Source organism: Megalopta genalis, chromosome 7 (assembly GCF_051020955.1).
Source record: "Megalopta genalis isolate 19385.01 chromosome 7, iyMegGena1_principal, whole genome shotgun sequence".
NCBI classification, from domain to species: Eukaryota; Metazoa; Arthropoda; class Insecta; order Hymenoptera; family Halictidae; genus Megalopta; species Megalopta genalis.
The window spans coordinates 5580467-5603692 of NC_135019.1; the positions used below are offsets into that span (position 1 = coordinate 5580467).

General features: G+C 42.5%; 1 protein-coding gene across 1 annotated transcript; it reads right to left on the bottom strand.

The window, feature by feature from the left end:
* Nucleotides 1–1305: 1305 nt before the first annotated feature.
* LOC117229203 (uncharacterized) lies at nt 1306–20632 on the bottom strand. The gene is made up of 2 exons (XM_033485500.2): nt 20297–20632; nt 1306–9165 (listed from the first exon to the last, which is right to left on the bottom strand). The coding sequence occupies exons 1-2, from the start codon at nt 20309–20311 to the stop codon at nt 6091–6093; spliced, it is 3090 nt and encodes a 1029-aa protein (XP_033341391.2). The 5' UTR covers nt 20312–20632; the 3' UTR covers nt 1306–6090.
* Between the last annotated feature and the right edge of the window lie 2594 nt (nt 20633–23226).

Below are 23226 nucleotides of genomic sequence, written 5' to 3' on the forward strand. Positions count from 1 at the left end.
CCACGACCCTTTCCCAGCTGCTCGAGATCACGGCGACGATAGAATTCGAATGTTTTCGGCGTTTGCTTATGAATGCCCGCCGACCGGCTCGATGCGGCACGTGGAAACGAGCGCGGTTGTCGCGTGTTGTTCCTCGATTTTCCGCGCGGTGCCGGGGAATCTTCGAATTCCGTTCGTTAGAATGTTATTCCAGTTGACTATTTGGGGCACGGTGGGATTAAAAATGTGATGCGCGATGAATATTGATGCACGCCGATGCGTGACATTTTTGAATGTCACTGTGAAATATTGCAGTAGCTGCATGCGCATTCGTGAACCCACGTGGCACGGTGGGACAATTTGAGACCCAGCATATAACAGCACATTAAATTGAATTATTGTTATTTTTTTACGTTTTTGGGACATTTTTAGATCCACCGCGAAATATTGCAATAATACTGCGCATTCGTGAACCCACGTGACACGGTGGAACAATTTAAGTCGCAGCCTATAACAACAAATTGAATTGAATTATTGTTACTTTTTTACGTTTTTGGGACATTTACGTTACGCGGGACATTTTTAAACTCACCGCGAAATATTGCAATAACTGCATGCGCATTCGTGAACCCACGTGGCACGGTGGGACTATTTGAGTCTCAGCATATAGCAACAAATTGAATTGAACTATTGTTACTTTTTTACGTTTCTGGGACATTTACGTTACGTGGGACATTTTTAGACCCATCGCGAAATATTGCAATAGTTGCATGCGCATTCGTGAACCCACGTGACACGGTGGAACAATTTAAGTCCCACTCTATAACAACAAATTGAATTGCATTATTGTTACTTTTTTACGTTTTTGGGACATTTACGCTACGTGGGACATTTTTAAACTCACCGCGAAATATTGCAATAACTGCATGCGCATTCGTGAACCCACGTGGCACGGTGGGACTATTTGAGTCCCAGCTTATAACAGCAGATTGAATTGAATTATTGTTATTTTTTTACGTTTTTATACATATCATGTGATACCTTTGTTAACACTAGATTTACGGAACCCGTCAAAATGGCGGGTCATTAATATTTTAATTTACGATCATTCGTATCGCGAAGATACATTTACGAGTTATTTATTCAATTAATATGTTACTTACCGCAAATATTACAATAACACTCCTCAAAAATCAGTATAAACGTCTCATCGTTACTTTTACAAGCTAATATGAGACTAATATTATTTTTTCGGCTCCGTAAATCTAGGCGTTATCATTATCACTCGTAGCGAGGGCAATGCCGGGAGAAATAAAAACGCACCTCTATTTACAAACGAATCGTATATTTACATCCATCACGCGACGTAGCACATAAAAAAGAAGAAAGAGAAAGAAGAGAAAAGAAGAGAAACATCCACAATCAGCGCGTCGAGTTTCAACGACCGACGATGTCGATCGGCTATTCCGCAGGAAACAGCCACTCCGTCGCACTTATGCGTATAAAATAATAAATAAATCCATAAAAAATGTAGGGGGACGATGGTGGGGCGGGTGTGTGCGGGAGGTGGGCGAGGGACGTATGCGAGACAGAGGGGGCGAGTCGATGTGTTTTATGGCTTGGCAGCACCGGTTACTGCGTATTTCTTAACAATGAGCGTCTCTCTTAAGCTTGTACGCTCCACTTATTTTTACGTATCTGCAATATACCAAGTTATGCATAACCATTTGCCAGGCAACGCTATAAAAGTAGAAGAAGTTGAAGATTACTCCGTACGCGAGCCCCGAGAGCTATGCACGAAACGATACGCAGGTGACTCGCGCCGATGACCGTACCAGAACCGTGAATGCGAACGCGTTAACATTTTATTACCTATATATATATATATATATCCGCCGGTTATATTTCAGCCTGTGATCACGCCGGTTATCAACGTGTCAGGCGGCCACGGTTTATTGCCGCCGCCCCGTGCCAGGCCGGAACGCGTATCTTTGGGGGAGGCTGCTCGCACTTTTCAGAACGCTTTCATTTGCAAAGACGCCCTTCGCTTGCCGCGGCGTTCGAGATTTTTCGTTCGGTCGTGTTCCAGGCTCGAAATTAAGACATTTTTACGCAAAGCTACGATTTTTCGAAGGCTTTTTGGACATTTCCGAGAGCAGGAGGATTTTTCTAATCGAGAGGATTCGGAGCGTTTCAAGGTTTCAAATGTGAAAACAGTTCCATAATTTTCGATCTAAATGCGATTTAGATGGTGCTGAAGTTTCGAAATTAATGTGAAATATTCTAAAATATCAAATCCGGACGATTCTGAGAGACCACAGCTTCGAATCTGCAGGATGTCCCAAAATCATGGCATTTCCGCGAAATGAGAGGTTCCTTAGGTTATTTGAAGTAACCTTTTCCTCAGCGAAAATGCAATCCGCGGCTTTGTTTACGAGTTATTAACGAAAAACGCTGACCAACGAGAGATCGCGTACGCCTGATGCCCCGCCCTCGCGACTACTGCCGCTGCGTCAGACGGCCAGCGCGACGCGGCATTGGCCGCGAGGCGGAGCGCCGGGCGCACTCGCTCTCCGATTGGTCCACGTTTTTCCTTAATAACTCGTAAACGAAGACTCGAATCGTATTTTCGCTAAGGAAAAAGTTTCTTCAAATGACCCGAGGAACCTCCTATTACCAGACCAATGGAAGGCGAGCGCACGGAGCTCGACTCCTCTCATTGGTCAGTGTTTTTCACGAATAATTCGTTAGCGACGCCTCGGAGAAAATTCTTGCAAAGGAAAAAGATGCTTCGGATCACCTCAGGAATCCCTCATTTCTCGGAAATGCCATAATTTTGGGACCCCTTCTGTATAATAAACGATCCTAAATCCGACTAATTTGGAACGCTTTCGAAGCTTGAATTCTGGACGATTGCGGAAACTTCGTTGAAAGTGTTCAAAGTTCTAAAAAAGGAAACATCCTCGAGGTCTGAAAGTATTGACTAGTTGGATCTAGTTGAATATATTGACTATATCTATGTACACTACACACGTGTGGACTGTGACGTTGATGAGGAGCCCGGGAAGAGCCGCTGGAATTTCGCTGAAACTTTGGCACGGTGCGTTTCGTGACAGAGGCCTGCTAGAACTTTTAGAACTTTCAATGCTTTCGAACGACCCGCCGTCGATTCTATCGGACAGAGTCGAACGAGATCACGGTTCCGGAGAAAGAACGTTCTTCGTCCGCGAACGTTTGCTGAGCTGGCGATCCGGCAACGAGCGAATCCGCGCGAACGCCACGCGAGTTCAACTTCTGGACCGTCGCGCTGACTCGAAAACGAGACCCGCGACTATCTTCAACCCTTTCGGTACGAGCGCGCTGTCCACCGTGACACTCCCATTGTTCGGGATGCCGCGCCGAAAATGCGCACATAACGCATGGTCAGTCCGCTTTTGTACGAAGATTTTCTTGAGCGTTAAGCAATGACTGTACTTAATCCGTTTCTAAATTTTTTATTTCCTGTAAACATTTTGTAAAGGGTCTGCAATATGTTAAAATCTATGAACACGTTTCGAAGAAAAATGTAACCTGAAATTTTTTAAATCAATTCAGATCAGACGACAATTATACCTGTAGCTGTATTTTTCGGAATCCTTGTAAGAAAAGACTTTATTCGTTTGAGTCCCAGGGAGAGATTATTCAGAAAACACGGTCGAAAAATGCCAAACAGCGTGATATAGCGCTGCTTGGGACTCAAACGGTTATTAGAATGATTTCTAATATGTCAGAAATATGGCTCGCATGGATGCCAGATGTATTCGGCACTCGTCCATATTGGTCATCAAATGGATGCCGGATATATCCGGCGCTCGTGCCGAAAGGGTTAATCGTTAAGTATCGTCGGTTTCGTCCAACAGACTGTTCCCCGTGGTGCCACGGCCGACACAGCGTAACCCATCGAAAACAATGGACTAGATGCATGCACAGATCTGGCTCCGGCGGTGTCACAAAGGTATGCAAAACCGCGTGCACCGCGACTGATCGCGGCCGCGGAGATCGGGCTGCGCGTTTCACTCGGAACTAGATCCTCGTGAAAGGCAGCCGCGGCGCGTCATTGCCCGTAGCAGTCGAACGAGCTTCTGAACTTTCACCTGGGTGAAGGTTAAAGACCCCGGACTTCGGCGATCATGTGACCGCGCCTACGACGCTCGAAGAAAGCGGCGCGGAGGTGCAATTTGCGATCGAACCATCTACGATGATCAATTTGTCTTCGGGACCTTGGCGGAGTTGAGTTGAAGTCCGTGTCGTTGATCGATAGATCGCGGATTTTTCTGCGAAATAAAACTGATAGGAAGGTGACTAGGAAATTCTTTCTAATTTTTCGTTCAGCTTGTAAACAAAAATGAGCAATTTGGGAAGTGGGGATACGATTATTCGAGAATTGGGCCTAATTTTTATCATTGTTGGCGATCTAAAAATGAGCCGCGAGACTCGGATAGTTGTATCTTCTTTTCTGTATTGTTAATTTTTGTTTACAAGTTGGAAAAAAATTGCGGTGAATTTACTGCACCTCGATTGCAACGAATTGCAGTCGAATAAGAGTCTATTTCCTTCTTGACACTCGCAGAGCGGGACACTCGGGTCCATTTGGACCCATAATATGGATATTGTTATTTGATACGAATATTCAGCTTCTCGAAATTAATTTAAATTTAGTTAAAGTTTGATTCACAAACAAATTTAATTTAAATGTTCGCGTGTCCAATTAAAGTCTATACTAATAAAAATAAAATCTATATAAGACTGAGTACGTTAAAAAAGATATTAAATAAATTGATAAATCAAATTATACGTAATAAACCTAAACATACTTTCTCACACGTTTGTCAAAAAAGTTCCACCCCGTTCGAGTGTCAATAGGTCTGACAGCCTTTCAATCTTTCCTCCTCCAAATTTTTATCGTAAACGCATAAACTCCTCGGTCTATCGCTAACAATAAAGCTTTTAAAAATCGCCAGTTATTAAAATTTGTTAAAATTTTAAACCAAGATATGTCTAAAAAACGATAGAATCTCTTTTCGTGTCCCATATCGATCATGTTTTCCGGAAGATCGTCCACCGCCGCAGAGTCGCCTAACAGAAATTCCGAAGTTTCCGCGACGAGAGCTCGCGAGCTCGGTTATCCCGCGCGAGAACTTCGCAAGTTGCGGCAACGCGATTGCTGAACGATCAGCGAACGACGATGATTCCGACGCTGTTCCGCTAATTTCCGCGATGCTGAAGAGTCCTCGGAACGAACGAAAGAGACTCGGCACGCCGCGCGTTCCGGCGCCGGTTGAACAGCACTCGAGGACTCTTTTGATGCTCCGGTTGCAATTAGGTCCCGATAAGAAGCGCCTCGCGGATCGGACGCGGCTGCCCGTCTAAACGAGAAATCCGGTCGCGCGCGGCACGCGGCGAGCATTATTCGCTCTAGGTGACACTTTCCTCGAGACGAGACGGTCGCTCCGGGAAGCGGCCGTTTTGCCTCGCAATCGGAGATAATTAACAGACTAGCCGAGCTCCAACGGAGAGCGGCATTTCTCGGCGTACTTCGGCGCCTTAAAAGTGGTTATCACGTTCCGGCAATTAGGCGGATCGAGGATTCCTTGAAACGTTAGCTTGAAACACTTAAACAACACCGCCATCGGTCGGCGTGCAGATCGGTTCGCGGCGATAAATAAACTCGATAAATAAAAACATGCCGTTTCGAATTCGAATCGTTCCAGTGCCACGGCCTCGGCTGAAACATGATCGAACGCGACGACGATCCGTAACTGAGTCCCGCCAGATATTCAACGTGCGTTAACACGAAAATGATCTCGAAGCTACAGATTTCTGCCACGTTCTTGCTCCTCTCATCTTCGAAACGCCTCGATGAAAGCGGCGCGAAGATTGCGCGAGCAACGCGCGAGCCGAGGCAAAACGCGGCGAAAGCGAATAAATAGGAGCTGAAGAGGGTCCAGCGAACGGGCCTGCACACCGACCAGAAACCGTGATCTTCGAGCTCGAAAGCCGAGCTCGTTGATAAAACCATCGTACGAGAGTCTTTCATAAATTACCATCGATAAAGTCTCGAAGCCTCCTCTCCTAAGAGGACTTCTTCATCTTCTTCTCGTCGGCACTTTTCCCGGCGCCCGAGTCGACGGAAGCGGCAACAGTCTCACTTTTCACAACCGACCTCGCCTCCTTCTTCGAGTCGCCGAACTGATTGTTGAAGAAGAAAGCGACAGCCTCCTTCGACCGATCCTCGTTCGGCTGGCCCTCGCTCCTGTCGTTCGCGCGGTCAATCAGCTCCTGGACGTTCTTCGTGGCATCGTCCACAGTGATATAGCGACCCTTCGGCACATCGGCGTTCAGCAGATTGCTGTACACGTGCTGCAACGATTGCGTTTCAGGAAGACCTTCGAGCTGCACCGGGCCTGCAGCGGGCTGTTCAATGGCCGCCAGAATGTCCTGCAAGAGTCCATTGGACAGGACTTGGTCGTGTCTGATGCTGCCGTCCGAGTTCTCGGTGCCGAGGCCGCCGTCTGCCGGCTGGATCTGAAGCATGTAGGTGCCCTTGGAGCCCTGGATCTCGAAGCCGTCCGCTCCGCTGGCGATAGTCAGACCCTTCGCCAGGGACAGAGCTTCGCTGCCTTCGTGGGTATTTAGAAATTGACTAGCATCCACCTCGCCGGCGGCCGCGTGCTTCGACTGGCCGAAAGCTTGCTCCGTCAAGCTGCTGGTCAGCGCCTCGGCCCTGATCCCATCCTGCAGATGATACTCGTCGGAGACATGACTGGCTGGAGGGGCAGCGATCACGTTGGCTACTTCAGCCGCCTGGCTGTGGTCGCTGGAAAGGACGTTGTCCACGTAGCCAACGCTCACGGGATTCCCGTAGCTGTCCTTGTCTCCCGGTTTCTGATGAGGCTCCAGACTGAGCTGGCTGATCGACTGGGAGACGCCGGCGGGGTGCTGCAGGGGCTCCACCTTCAGGAGAACGCTATTGGACAGATCGGAGGTGTGACCGTTAAAGGAGGAGCCGAAGCTCTGGAGCCCGGTGTCCGGCGCGCTGTATTGAGAACCGGCGCCCTGCTGGAACCTGCAGTCGTGACCAGCGACCTGCGCGACGTTCCCTACAGGCGTTCCATATGTAGTGGTGATGGCGTTGTTCACGCCGTCGTAGAGGCTCTTCCCGAAGCCGGTGGACGTCGACACGAAGGTGGAGGCAGGCCCGAAGTTCGGCGCGCCGTAGGTCGGGACCGGCGCGGGCGTGTTGAAGTCGCCGAACGACAACGGGGTGCCGTAGTGCGCGTTGGGCGCCGCGATCGGCGAGACGAAGTCAGCGCCGCCGGCCAGCTTGTTGTTGAAAGCTAACGGGACACCGGGGCTGGGTAATTGCTGCTCGAACGAGAACGCCGGCACGTAAGATTTCGTTGCCTTGGTGAAGCCGTAATGCCGGGACGGCGGCGCCGGTAAGTAACGATTCAGGCTCGTTAAAAGTCCGCTGGGAACGGCTTCCTTGAATTTAATTGGCTCCCGGTTCCGGGGCGGTATCAGCGAGCCGGGCGGCGAGAGGGGCGGCCTGTATGACCCGTGAGGACGATGGTGATGAACATTCTGTTTGTAGAGCGAGCCGCTCTGGAGCGCGAACGACGAGAACAAAGGCGAGGATCGACCTGACTCGGCGGCCGGGTACGGCCCGTTAGGGGAGTAAGAGGACGCCGGGGGTGCGGCGTAGGTGTCGAGCAGCGGCGGAGGTGGCAGAGGTAATCCGGACTCGATGGAGTTCAGGTTCCCGAAATGCGGGCCCGGCAACGGGGCGCCGTAGCCGCCGGATAGCGACGCTTGCGACAGATCGTTCCCGATGTTCTGGAAGCTGTGAGCATGATCGAGGTTCAGCTGAGCACCGGCGTCGACGAGCGGCAGCTTCTGGGCCGGCAGCGGGCCTCCGTGATGATCCGAGGTCAGGGAAGCGGACGTGGGCAGCAGCTCGAAGCCGACGGTCTTCACGATGGACAGCGGCTCCACGCTCGGTACCTGAGGAGGATGATGATGATGATGATGATGATGCTCCTCCTTCGCGTGCGTTTGCTGATTGTGCAGAGGCTCGTACTGCGGCAACGGCGGCGGCGGCAGGCCGTTGCTGTCGCTGCTGCCGGAGCTGACCGAGCTCTTCAGGTCCTGGGCTTCGGGATTGTGGATCGGGACGCCGTAAGAATCGCTCGGCACGTTCGAGTGTTCGGCGTCGGTGTTCGACGCGCTCTGAGCCACGTGCAGGCTCGCGGAATGCACGGTCTTCTGCTCGGTGTCCGGCGCGTCGTAGTTCTCCAGAGGCGCGCCGTAGCTCTCCAAGGACCCTCCGAAGTTCTCCGGCCCGTGCTGGCCGGAGAGCCCGGCGATCGGCTGCCAGCCGTCGTACTTGATGTCGGGCGGCGTGGGTGGCGCCGGGACTCCTGGGAACGGTCCAGTTTGTGGAGGGACGTAGAGATCGCCGGTAGGTGGACCGTACTGGATGTTAGGCAGCGAAGGTGGTCCGTAGTTGTCGCTCGGCTGCGAGTTGAACTGGACGGCTAGCTTCTGAGGCGGTCCGTAGGTGTCCAAAGACAGCGGAATCGAGAGACCATGCGACGGCTTCGACGGGCCCGAAGACGCGAGGCTCGCGTACTGGTTGGACACGGCGGAAGTGAACTTCAATGGAGGGCCGTACTGGTTCTTCGGCGGCCTGAAGGAGAACGAGTATGGCGGCCCGTAGTGCTGCTTCGGTGGACCATAGTGTAGCTTCACGGGGCCGAAGTTCAACTTCGATGGAAGAGAGAACGGAGGTCCGTAGGATTGCTTCGGGGGACCGAAATGCGGTTTGATGATCCGCGGAGGCCCGTACGAGGACAATGGAGGTCCGTAGGCTGGCGGTGGCACGTCCGGAGGCGGCGGAGGGTAGATGGGTGTCGGTCCTTGATCGCCAACTAGTTCCGGGGGTCCGTATACTGGCGCTGGCCCTTTGAACTCCGGCCCAGATGGCGGGCCGTAGTCGATCAATGGCGGCCCGTGCGCGTTGCTTATCCTCTCGTCCGCCTTAGACTCGTTCTCCTTCTTCTCCTCGCCGCTGGACGCCTTCGATTTGTTGATCACTGCCTGCGCCTGGTGTCCAATCAACAGGACGCACAGTAACGTAAACGACGTCTGAAATGATAAACGATATTTTTCTTTGAGCATCGTTAAATGGAATCGATCTTCTGAATTTTCGTAAATTGTTAACTCTTTGCACTCGAGTGGCGAGTCCGAAGCGACATTAAAAATTGTTACGACACGTCTGAAAATAATCTTATTAATCAAATTTGTTTGTATTCGAAGAGCTGGTGAAAGCGTATTTGTTGCACGCATCGCGATATTCAATTTCATAGGCATCAAATGCATTTTAGGTCATATAAAATGGAAAAACTGTGGATCAGGAAAGCTATTTTAAATTTTGCGTTAATTCGGCTTCGGGTGCAAAGGGTTAAGAGTATTTTGAGGTCTATTGTGGGAAGCAAAATTTTGTTTACACTGATTTTTATTCATTTATTGCGCGATCCTTGCGGAGATGAGCTTCCTATAGTTTCTTTCGAATGTGCAGACTTTATTGTGAATATACAAGGTATCCTAAAATTATTGTATTTCTGGGAACTGAGGGATTCGTGAGATCATTTGAAGAAACTTTTTCCTTAGCGAAAATGCGAACCGCGGCTTCGTTTACGAGTTATTAACGAAAAACAGTGACCAATGAGAGGCGCGAGATCAGCTGGCGCATGGCGGCCGATCCAATGAACGGAACTGGGCTCCGTGCGCTCGTTGGCTCGGCCGCCTCGCGCTAGCAGAACTCGCTTCTCATTGGTCAGTGTTTTTCGTTAATAACTCGTTAACGATGCCTCGGAGAACATTTCTGTAAAGCAGAAAGTTACTTCAAATGATCGCAGGAACCCAATATTTTCCGGAAATACCATAATTTTTGGACATCCTGTGCATGCTTAAAAGTCCTCGCACTGTGACAAATACGAATATTATTTCGTCTATTAATTTCCTCTGAATGAAAGCAAAATTTGATTCTGCTGTTATCAAAATCTGGAAATGAAAGAAACCGAAGGTATACTAGTAACAAAAATTGTCTCGTTCTATCAGAGTAATTATTTAAAACGAAGAATAGCTACTCAAGATAGAAAAAAATTATAGTGCAAGGGGTTATGTCGGAATATTTTTTCTCAGAATTTTTAAAATAGATTTATTAAAATTATTATTTACATTATTAAATTATTTATTATAATTAAATAAATAAATATATAGTAATAATAATAATAATAATAATAAATATATATAATAAAATAAATTAAATTATTATTACTTATCTATTAAATTTATTAAATCTCCTAAACGCATCTAATCTCTCTCGTAACTGCTTCGACGAGTACCTAAACGATGATCTTTCTGCCGAGTGCAATCGAACGTAGAAAATTACAATTTTCAAGTCGGATAGAACCAGCTAACTGGCCCGATAGCATCCCTCGCTTTAATTAGTTCGACGGGGCCGTAAGTGTGGCTCCACATTGCGTACGCATCTCTCCCGCGGCGCACATATTATCTATGGTTTCCTATTGAAGGCCGTGGGAGACTTTAAGCTAGTTTACAACCTCGGTCGGTGCTAGACAAACTAGTCGGTGCATATGTACGTACGTGAATACTTGCGTTCACTCTGCACGGGTATTGAATGCGCGCGGATGCGAGCTGTTTCAATAATTGCAGCGGAGCCGTGTAGTGTAATGTTTAAAGAAGTAACCTTTTCTTTGCACTATTTCATTGTCGTACGCCCGGTTCGGCGACGGCAAGTAGAGCACGAAAGAGTTCATTCGGCCGAAGGAACATAAATTTCTATTTCTGGACTTTCAATGCCATCGTTCGATCAGCCGTTCGTATATTAAGTAACCAATGACAAAAAATTTCGCATATTTTTGCATATGGGCCGATTATTTTGAAAGTGGCATAAGTCACTTTACCGTGATGAAAAGTGGTGATTTTTTAAGTGTTTATACGAAATTATTTACGAAATCTTCTCGAAAGTTAACATCCATATTTTTGAACGTGTTAAAACGCAAATCCTTAAATATATCGACTTAAAAACAAAGTGACTTATGCCACTTTCAACATAAACGGCTCGTATATGCATCTCTTTCACTTAATAAGGAACATTCGAAAGTGATGAAACTTCTGAATTTTCAATGCCGCGATTCGACGAGCTGCTCTTACATCGAGGAACCAACGATAAAAAATTCTCATTCTTTTTATCAATTTTTTATCGTTTATTTTATCAATTTAAGAAGAAATATTCGAAAGCGATAAAACTGTTAATTTCTGAAGCGAGATATTATCGAATATCTGCGAGGCGTACTTCGCGAGATGTTTTTTATCGGACGTTATCTGCGCAGGCGGCACAAAAATAGCGGACGCTTGTATTTTACAAGGTTGTCGATTCTCCGTTGAGTCATCGATAGCTAATTTCTCGCGAAAGATATCAGCCACGGGACGAAAAAACAGGCGTAAAAGGTTCAAGTTGTAAACGTCGTCAAGAAACTATGCTCGGTAGCCTTAAGTGGCACGATGACCGAGATGCAAGGCTAACATAATATGCCCGTACTTTCTCTCAAGTGCATCCACGAGAAATGCAGCTCGAGAGTAAACTACGTCAGGCGAGAGAGTCGTCGTGCGCGAGTCGTGCTTAATATTTAATCGCGTCCCGGTATAATTCCACGTTGTTGTTGCAGCGGACCTCTGTCACTTATCGATGCTGTTGGCACGCGAAAATAAATTAGAACGCAAACTTTGTGAAATAATTGAGCCGTTTATTCTGAAAGTGGCATAAGTCACTTCACCGTGATGAAAAGTGGTGATTTATTAATGTTTATACGAAATTATTTATACTGAGAAAAATATCGGTATCCTGAGATAACAAATACAAGTAAACCTTCTCGAAAGTTAGCATCCATATTTTTAAACGTGTTAAAACGCAGACCCTTAAATATATCGACTTAAGAACGAAGTAACTTATGCCACTTTCAAAATAAACGGCTCAACTATAAAAACAAGTCGCAAGGTTCGAATAATCGTATCTCCTCTTCCCAAATTGTCCATTTCTGTACAGAACCCGAGCGTCAGTGAGGTAGACATTACTGTATCTCCCTAATTGACGCTCAGATTGTCCACAAAAATGGACAATTCGGGAGGAGAAGATACGATTATTCGAGCATTGTTGCTCGTTTTTTATGGTTATCGATTGTCAACAACTGAGCCGTTTATTTTGAAAGTGGCATAAGTCACTTCACCGTGATGAAAAGTGGTGATTTTTTAATGTTTATACGAAATTATTTATACTGAGAAAAATATCGGTATCCTGAGATAACAAATACAAGTGAATCTTCTCGAAAGTTAGCATCCATATTTTTAAACGTGTTAAAACGCAGACCCTTAAATATATCGACTTAAGAACGAAGTAACTTATGCCACTTTCAAAATAAACGGCTCAACTATAAAAACAAGTCGGAAGGTTCGAATAATCGTATCTCCTCTTCCCAAATTGTCCATTTCTGTACAGAACCCGAGCGTCAGTAAGGTAGACATTACTGTATCTCCCTAATTGACGCTCAGATTGTCCACAAAAATGGACAATTCGGGAGGAGAAGATACGATTATTCGAGCATTGTTGCTCGTTTTTTATGGTTATCGATTGTTAACAACTGAGCCGTTTATTTTGAAAGTGGCATAAGTCACTTCACCGTGATGAAAAGTGGTGATTTTTTAATGTTTATACGAAATTATTTATACTGAGAAAAATATCGGTATCCTGAGATAACAAATACAAGTAAATCTTCTCGAAAGTTAGCATCCATATTTTTAAACGTGTTAAAACGCAGACCCTTAAATATATCGACTTAAGAACGAAGTAACTTATGCCACTTTCAAAATAAACGGCTCAACTATAAAAACAAGTCGCAAGGTTCGAATAATCGTATCTCCTCTTCCCAAATTGTCCATTTCTGTACAGAACCCGAGCGTCAGTAAGGTAGACATTACTGTATCTCCCTAATTGACGCTCAGATTATCCACAAAAATGGACAATTCGGGAGGAGGAGATACGATTATTCGAGCATTGTTGCTCGTTTTTTATGGTTATCGATTGTCAACAACTGAGCCGTTTATTTTGAAAGTGGCATAAGTCACTTCACCGTGATGAAAAGTGGTGATTTATTAATGTTTATACGAAATTATTTATACTGAGAAAAATATCAGTATCCTGAGATAACAAATACAAGTAAACCTTCTCGAAAGTTAGCATCCATATTTTTAAACGTGTTAAAACGCAGACCCTTAAATATATCGACTTAAGAACGAAGTGACTTATGCCACTTTCAAAATAAACGGCTCAATTAGTGAACCGTGCTCGTACAAATCCGTACGAATCCGAATGACTCACGCGCGGCAAGTTTTGCAATCTTAGCCTCGAGACTGCCGACTATCTTGGCAAATATTTGCATACGGATCGCTGAAATTTCAATCTTTTTCCTCCACGCAATGACCTTGTACGCCTAAAGCTCGCTTTAGGCTAGAAACAATACGAGACTGCCCACACGACCAGAACACGAAGAATCGCGATCTTTACTTTCACCCGACAGACCTGCTAATTATTTTATGATAGCTGTCGCTATTAGACTGCGGATTTTACGCGTTCGTAAGACGCGTTCAAAAACGAGATAGGAACAATTTGAGACAGCGAGAATATTAGAAGAAACTACGAACGCGTCGATGCATTAACCAGTTAGCTGTGTTCGACGAGTATACTCGTCATCGCTTGATTCTCGCGACAGATATAGGTGCGCGCTCTAAAATGGAGGCGCCACAGCTAACTCGTTAATTTGAACGTATTGAGATTATTAACCAGCACTTATATTATTAACTAGCACTTATTCGTCTTTAGTAATTTACCTCATACAACGAGACAGTTTTTGCTTCTCATAAGTCTACATTTAATTTCGTTCCTACACTTTGATCACAGAAGAATCAAATTTATTTTCCATTCAGAAGAAATGATAATCTATTTAATAGATTATGTGTAAGATCTTTATCACGATTCTGACTCGTTGTTATAGTGCAAGCGGTTAAGGAGAGAAACAAACGGTGCAGACAATTTTTATTTCGCATTAATATTTAGTCGAGTTGTGAGTTAATATCGAGTATATTGATTTCCATCTCTGCAAAAGTTTAATCTACGAAAATCCGTCTGTACAGCTGTAGCAATTAAAACGATGGGAAATGAGATATCATAGAAAGTCGTCAGCCAGGCCGATACATAATCGATCCCGGTGAAACTCGTCTACACGATCGTTCCCAAAAAAGGATAACGCTAGACTTTTTGGCAGACAGATTTTACGTAACGTTCGTTAGACGAATGAAACCTGTTGACACACTCGCATCCGTAATCATGGCGGCGCGGCGTAGGCAAGTAGCCTAAGAATCAGCAATAAGTGGCACTCGCGTCGAACGCATCGCCGTGGGTGGAACGCGATTAGGACGAACAGCTCGTTCATACATAATCATATATATTTCTGCCGCGCAAGACGAGTGCACGTAATGCGATCGTAGCTGCCAGTTCTCGTTGAGCGATACGATTCTCGCCGGAAAAGCCGATATTTATTTCTTTCCCTTCCGCGTGCGAACGCCGGCTTTCCTCTGCGCGAACGTGTTCGCCTGTTTCCTGGATTTTCAGCCGCCTGAACTCTCGATTTCATTATAAACCGATCGGCGGCGTGGAAAAGACGATTGGAGCGACAGTAGCGGGACGGCGTGTCGCGCTCGCCGCGAAACAAATACTCGCCGCGCAAACACGGAGGTTTATATTGCGAGCCGAGAGCACCGGTATATATTCTCTTTTGTTTGATTAATGTCGATGCAACGCTGGGAGTTCGCGCGCCGTTGCTTAATCCTGCAAGAACCGAGCAACCGAATTTAATGCGGTCCAGCCGCATACATTATTTTCAGATTTATTAATCAACGACTTATCGGACGTTTTATCGGACGATTCAGCTCCGATTTCGTTTTCGAGTATCTTCAATAAGTTTACTTGAATTTTTTCAGTCGTACAAATTGCTCAACGATGTTGCGAAAACGAGAAATTTTCGGAAAGTTTAATGTCGCATACTTTCCGCGGCGCCTGCCGTACAAGTGATCTTTTGTCGTTGCGTGCATCGCTTTATCCGCCTGTCGATTATGCTGTTGCAATGTCGTAAGTTTCTTATTTCTAAAAAGAGAAATACCGCGTGCCATTTGTACGGTCAATTCTCTGGAACGTACTTTCTAAATCTTTTGCACAACTGTCGCAGATCACGAAAATTGGCGACGACTTTCTGTACCGATTACGACAAAAAAAAAGTTGCTATCACCGCAGTCTTTCCAACCTTTGTCCCGTTCTTCCTGGAATGTTTTGTAGCAGTTGACGGTCGAGGATGCGCATCTTTTTGTACGATAAATTTTGCTTTGGACGATGATGCTTCCTAATCACCTTGTTTAATTTCTACTCGTTACGTTTTTATTAGTTTAATTTCTACTCATTCTATTTGTAGCAGTTTCATTTCTACTCATTCCAATTCTACTAGTTTAATTTCTACTCATTCCATTTCTACCAATTTAATTTCTACTCATTCTAATTGTAGTAGTTTCATTTCTACTCATTCCAATTCTACTAGTTTAATTTCTACTCATTCCATTTCTACCAATTTAATTTCTACTCATTCTATTTCTACCAATTTAATTTCTACTCATTCCATTTCTACCAATTTAAGTTCTACTCATTCCATTTCTACCAATTTAATTTCTACTCATTCCATTTCTACTACTTTAATTTCTACTCATTCCATTCCTAGTAATTTAATTTCTACTCATGCCATTTCTACTGGTTTAATTTCTACTCATTCCATTTCTACTACTTTAATTTCTACTCATTCCATTTCTAGTAATTTAATTTCTACTAGTTTAATTTCTACTCATTCCATTTCTACCAATTTAATTTCTACTCATTCCATTCCTACTAGTTTAATTTCTACTCGTTTCACATTGCTACTAGTTTAATTTCTACTCATTTCAAAATCTAGTCATTCAATTTTTACTCATTTAATTTCTACTTAATTAATTTCTACTCATTTCATTTCTGTTCATTCAATTTCATTTCACTTGACAATATTTTATTAACATTTCAAGCATTGATGCAGAAGATAGTTACTTGGAAAATTCTTGGCGATTGTACAATGCGCCTCGAAATCTCTAATCGTGGCGCCGAAACAATCGCCGCGCGGCCTTCAGCTCTACAAAAAGCCGAATCTAAAGTTCCGTAACTACTTTTAATTTTCTCAATCTCCGTTCATTTTTTTTTCTCGTTCGCGTTCCATTGATACCGTCACGCACGCAATTACCGGACGATCGCGCCGGCATCAAATGAAAATTGCTGCTTTCCATGTTCCCCGAACGAAAACGAACAGCAAAAGGTAATTACCTCCATCGGATTTATTTTTTCCTCATTACGCCGACGCAACAGCGTCCAATGACACTGTAACACCGTCCACGGCTAACACGACGCTCGATGAGGAGTAAAATTTTTACTACCGTTTCAAAACGTCGTTCCCGCTGATCCGTGCCGTTTCGCTTTTGTTCACCACCGTCATGCTTGAACAATTCCGCGGTAATCAATCCGACTGTAAAGCTAATCGATCTCTTTCCCTTTCGCCGCATTATTTGTTACAATAGCACAGTTACCTAATAAACCAGTAAATCGGTAAGCAAATGTCTGGGTTACGTCTGTCAGGAACGGTGCGTTCGCATCAGCGACTCCGTTGTCGTCCGGACGGACCCCGCGTTCTTTAACCCCTTAGCGCACAGTTTTCTTGAAAAAATCCGGCCAAAAAAAAATAAATTTTTTGAAGAATTTTGATATATAATATTAATATTAAATTATAATGATATATTATATAAATATATAATATAATATATAATAATATAAATATATATAATTATAATATTATAATATTAATAATAATATATAATATATAATATTATATAAATTATAATGATATATTAATATTATATATTGTTCCATGGAAAAAGGCTATATTTAATTCTTGAATAAATAAGTGTTAGCTTACAATCCCATGTAAATGACAAATATCAAAAAAACGATTTTTTTTCTTTGCTTTCACATTGTTATTTTCAATTCTCGATTATATTCGAGTGTGAAAAATTATAGCAGCATAAAATACAACGCCGCTCGAATTATCTCGAGTGTGCACTGTTAGGCCTGTTTAGCGCGCTCGAATTAACTCGAGCGTACAAGGTAAGGGGTTAATATTCACTGCCAAACTAGTTTTTTGTGGAAAATAAAAATTGTCCGCATCGGTCGCAAAGGACACGTGGAAATTTTAATATAATAAAATAGTAATACTGAGATTATATATAATGAATAATATTAATATTATATAATGAATAATAAATATATTAGAAATAGAAAAATATATTCCGACGTTCAATTCTGATCGACTCGCTGCTCCACATTTGGCCTACTCGTTTTTCTCACTAATTCATAAATCCTATTCATTGCCGACAAGTACATTTTTCTTTAACACTAAACCTACCGCGGTCAATGTGATCGCTTTCTTATTTTGCAATTCCGAAAATTATAATATAACTTATTTCGAATAAGTTATATTATTGGAGCAAGTTTTATAATAAAAACTTTACAAATTCTAAATAAATTCGGTCTTCTCACTTTTGTGAAGCAGTACATACCAGTTAGTATCACTGCTTGGTAGGTTTAGCGTTAACATAATAATATATCACAAATGATATTCTTATTTCCACGTAATTTTTCAATTTTTCCACGAAGCACGCTGCCAATTAATAAATTACCCGCGTCAACATGAAACTGAATGTGTAATAGAGATGAAAGGCACGGGCAGGAAGTTCCGATAAATGTTCCGAAGTCGAAGATGCTCGAAAAGGAAGTACAGCCGCGCGATCTTCCGTAGTTAGAAACTTACGGGGATGCGCCTCGATTCGAACTAATTACTTTCGAACGTAATTCAATCTTCCATAGCCCGGTTCAACTTCTTCCGTTCCAGTAAAGCGTTCGGTTGCACTTCCTCATAACTTTTGCGTTACCCGTTATACCGTGAACGCACGGTCCATTAGGTATCCGAATCTTTCTTTTCACAAGTGCTCTAATCCAACAACCGTTCGAAATAATGCGAAACAGGGGGCCGGCTATCGTGTACACAAACTAAGAGCCCTTTTCACAAGATTCAGTTCGGGAGGAAATTGCGCGTGCAACGAAACAACTCTGCTCTCATGACAAGATCTTCCGGTCAGTTGCGACAGACTCGTGTACCGCGAACGGGCTCGCGGGGATCGGGCCCGTAATCTCGTATCGTTGCACGCCTTAAAAACTTCCTACAATTTGTGAACTTAATATCGGCGTCCCCGACAGGTCTATGAAAGTAGTCGATCAATTGTTCCGCCGTCACTTTGATTTTTCGGGGAAAAAGTAGTTCGTACGAGTACGGTTAACAGTGTCTGCTAAACGAGGCTCTATTTTTTTCTCTTATTATTCATTTCGAAATTTATAATAAATCTAGATTTGTATATGTCGTTTATATAAGATAACATTCTTTTGTGTCGGAATTCTGTTCCCTTGACGTTAATATTTGTGTATTCAAATTAATGTAGGCACACAATAAATATATATTCCTTCGCGAAAAGTTTCTACTTGTTTCAATTATGAAGAAGACGGGACGTCAAGGCGTTAATTACTTTATATTATATTAGATTATATTATGTTATTATTAATTTCTACTCATCCCATTTCTACTAGTTTAATTTCTACTCATCCCAGTTCTACTAGTATAATTTCTATTCATCCCAGTTCTACTAGTTTAATTTCTACTCATTCCATTTCTAGTAGTTTAATTTTTACTCATCCTATTTCTACTAGTTTAATTTCTACTCACTCCATTTCTACTCATTCCATTTCTACTAGTTTAATTTCTACTCATTCCATTTCTAGTAGTTTAATTTTTACTCATCCTATTTCTACTAGTTTAATTTCTACTCACTCCATTTCTACTCATTCCATTTCTAGTAGTTTAATTTCTACTCATTCCATTTCTAGTGGTTTAATTTCTACTCATCCCATTTCTACTAGTTTAATTTCTACTCATCCCAGCTCTACTAATTTAATTTCTACTCATCCCAGTTCTACTAATTTAATTTCCACTCTTCCCAGTTCTACTAATTTAATTTCTACTCATTCCATTTCTAGCAGTTTAATTTTTACTCATCCTATTTCTACTAGTTTAATTTCTACTCACTCCATTTCTACTCATTCCATTTCTACTAGTTTAATTTCTATTCATCCTATTTCTACGAGTATAAATTCTACTCATCCCAGTTGTACTAGTATAATTTCTATTCATCCCAGTTCTACTAGTTTAATTTCTACTCATTTCATTTTCAGTTCGAATAAACATTTTATTATAAGTGCAGTGAATCCTCTTTAATTGACCCTCAGCTTGAAATAAAAAATTGACGATTTGGGAAGAATCATAGCGGTGTTAATGACATTTTTTAAAACTTCGACTTACGTCTTAAAATGTAATCCACCGATTCCAAAATCAAACATAAATTATAGATTTACTGCAAATCAACTCAACCCTGAATTGCGTTCGATAAACAATGACACTCCTTGTTTCTCACAACGAGGAAACTGTGACTCGCGCCACTCTGATTCCGGTCTACTCGACTGCTCATAGCTGTACACATTCAAGTACAGTAAACTCTCCCTAATTCTCCTTCAACTTGTAAACAAAAATGCACAATTTGGGAAGAGAAGATACGTCTATCCGAGCCTCGCGGCTCGTCAATATACTTGCCGATTGTCAACAATTATAAGAACGAGGCGCAACGCTCGAATCGTCCAGCTTTGTTTACAAGCTGAAGGAAAATTAGGAAGAATTTCCTGTAAATACCGCGCAAGTGAACTATTATCCATCTACCGAAGATCGCCACGATCTCTCACGAAACCAATCTCCAGACCCCTAATGCCCGAACACGCGTACCAAATCGTTAACGAGCCAAGAGGCTGCGCAGCCTTGCGCTCGACGTAGGCGAGCACCAGCCGCGGAGGACAAGTCGAGGCGGAGAAAAAAAGGTGAGAAAGAAACGGTAAAAGGAAGAGCGATCCAAGCTCGCCTACCTTGCTCGTTAGCATGATGCACGCACGCAATCCGTTGACCGCACTTGCACACTAATCAAACGACACTTCTGCGGCTGTCTTCGACGGTGTCACGGCCTCGTCTAACGTTTCGCGTCACTTCGAGATCGGCTACCAATAATGCTGTTTTCTCCGGGTTTCTTTTCTTTCTGTTTCTTTTTCTTTCTTTTGTTTCTTTCGTTCGAACGATCACGGATTGGCCGAGTCACGTGGCGGCCCACAACAGCATCCTGACACTGCTCGAGCCTGGAGCCACGTTCGACGGAGGAGACCTACGACTCCGTCACTACTTAACACAAAAAATGCTCAGTCTCGTATGTGCACCACGTTTATATAGACTCTGAGAGGGGTACCCGGTCGAAGGAATTCTCTGAGCCGAGCTTGCCGAGTAAATTGAGGAAACGAGACACCGCGCGCTCGGGAGAAAGAGAGAGCCGAGAGCAGAGAGAGAGAGAGAGAGAGAGTAAAGAGAGAGCAAGGGAGCAAGAAAGAGAGAGGAGAGAGAGAAAGAGAGCGAGGAGAGAGCAAGGGAGCAAGAGAGAGAGGGGGTCCCAGGAGTAATGAACAGAGACGGTGAACGAAACGAGGAGGACAGGAGGGACGGGAGGGACGGGAGAACGACGTTCAGGACGAGAAAACGGGGAGAGGGAACCCTCGCACGGCGGTTAAAAATTCTCTTTGCAGAGAAAGTAGGCTAGCCCTGTCTCTGACGCGGCGAAGAAAGATGCGCTCGGAAGTATTGGTCCGGTGACGCTTGTCCGTCCGCAACCAGCACGCTGCTCGAGGACCTCTAACCGGATGTCTGCACGATTTCTGACGACGATTGCCGTTGGCACCGGTCGACCGGACGATTTCGGATTGCCAAACGGCGATGGGACGTCGCCGATTCTTGAATTTATTGGACGCGATGTTCGCGATGATACGATGTAGTAATAAATGAAGATGTTTCGAACGTTAATTTTGCTTTTCAGGGATAACTGGACTGCAAAGTTGGGCAACGAGGAATCTGATTAACGATCGACGATTATAACTCGTTCGTTGTTGTAACTAATTTATAATAATTCATAATAAATTGTAATAACTATTTATAGGAATTACTTATAATAATAATAACTTGTGACAATGATTTGTGACAGTAATTTGACTAACTTATTGTAAATAATTTATTATAACTTATTATAACAACTTATACGAACGACTTATAATAATAACTTGTGACGATAATTTATGACAATAATTTAACTAACTTATTATAACTAATTATAACAGCTTATACGAACGACTTATAATAATAACTTGTGACGATAATTTATGAAATAATTTAACTAACTTATTGTAACTAATTTATTATAACTTATTATAACAACCTTATACGAACGACTTATAATAATAACCTGTGACGATAATTTATGACAATAATTTAACTAAGTTATTGTAACTTATAATAATAATTTATAATAAGGAACGAGTTGTAATCGTTAATCGTTAATCTTATCTATTTATGAACCGTATGTAATAATAGATAACCGTCAAATTTAAGCTGTTTTGGATGTATTAAAATTATGAAACGAGAACATACATTTTTATCTAGTTCCTATTTCTAGAAATCAATTTGGGAAATTTTTATCCAGCTTTATATGGCTCTTTCGTCCTATTTCTTTCGTCATAATTGGAGTGCGGATTTTTCAGTAAAATAAGGAACTGTCTGCAGTAATTGAAATGTTATCACTCATCTGTATCAAAAATGCATTAAATCGGCAGTCGTAAACTTTATCATGAAAATGTGTAAATCAAACGTGAAACGTTAAAAAAAAACGTGTAGAAAAAAATTTAAGAACCTAATTGATTTATTTTCGAACAATTTCTAAAGAGAAGAGAACGAACGTTCGAGTAGCATCGGTATACGATTAAAAGCTCGTTGCGATTGCTATTAATTGCTATTAATTAATTCAGTACGTATTTCTTCCGTCTGGTGATATAATGTTACTGAAATGATGTAATATTACGATAATCGAATGCGAACTGACTGGTACCGATCGGTATCAAGTTTATGTAATTGCTGGGAGACAGTTTTTCATTTTCATTTCCTGTTCTGTAATATTTGGCAAAGTGATAACCGATGACGATTACTTAACTAATGTTAAGTAATGTTTAAGAAATTATCAATTAACTTTTAATGCCTCGTTATCTCCCGCGCTCTCGGCGCCAGCAATCTGCATGGAGAACGAGTTTCATGCGAATGTGCACGGAAGACTACGCAATGCGACAAAATCCTACACTAATCACGGTGCATGTCCAGAGTATGGTTGCAAGCATATTTTCATTTCAATTCTTACGGTTTTTGAACGATCGGAAAGTTTTGTTGAACGATTGTTTAACACTGACCTTAACAAGCCGGTCGAAATGACCGGTTTTTCATAGCAAATGATAAATTTCTTAATTCCAACATAATATTATAATACGAAATGGTGAGAAATTTATACAAATAGATTTAGATAGAAATTTAATTTATATATATTTAATTTATATTTGTATATAATTATAAATAATATAATATAATAAATATATAATATAAGTATATAATTATAATAAATATAAATATATATATATATATATATTTAATTTATATTTGTATAAAGAAAAACACATCGTAAAAAAATGACAATTTTATATATTACAGAAAATATACTCCTCTTACGAATTAAGTTCAAATTTATGTTATACGTGTTCATAAATTTCACAAATTTTTGAATAATTTTAGAGAAACTTGCTGAAAGAGTCTGCACCCAGTGTGATCGATGAAACGCATTAATATACGTTCATTAATTTATTTATTATTTATATATATTATTTATTATATATGAATAATAAAATAAATATATAAATAATAATAAAATGAATAATAAATTATA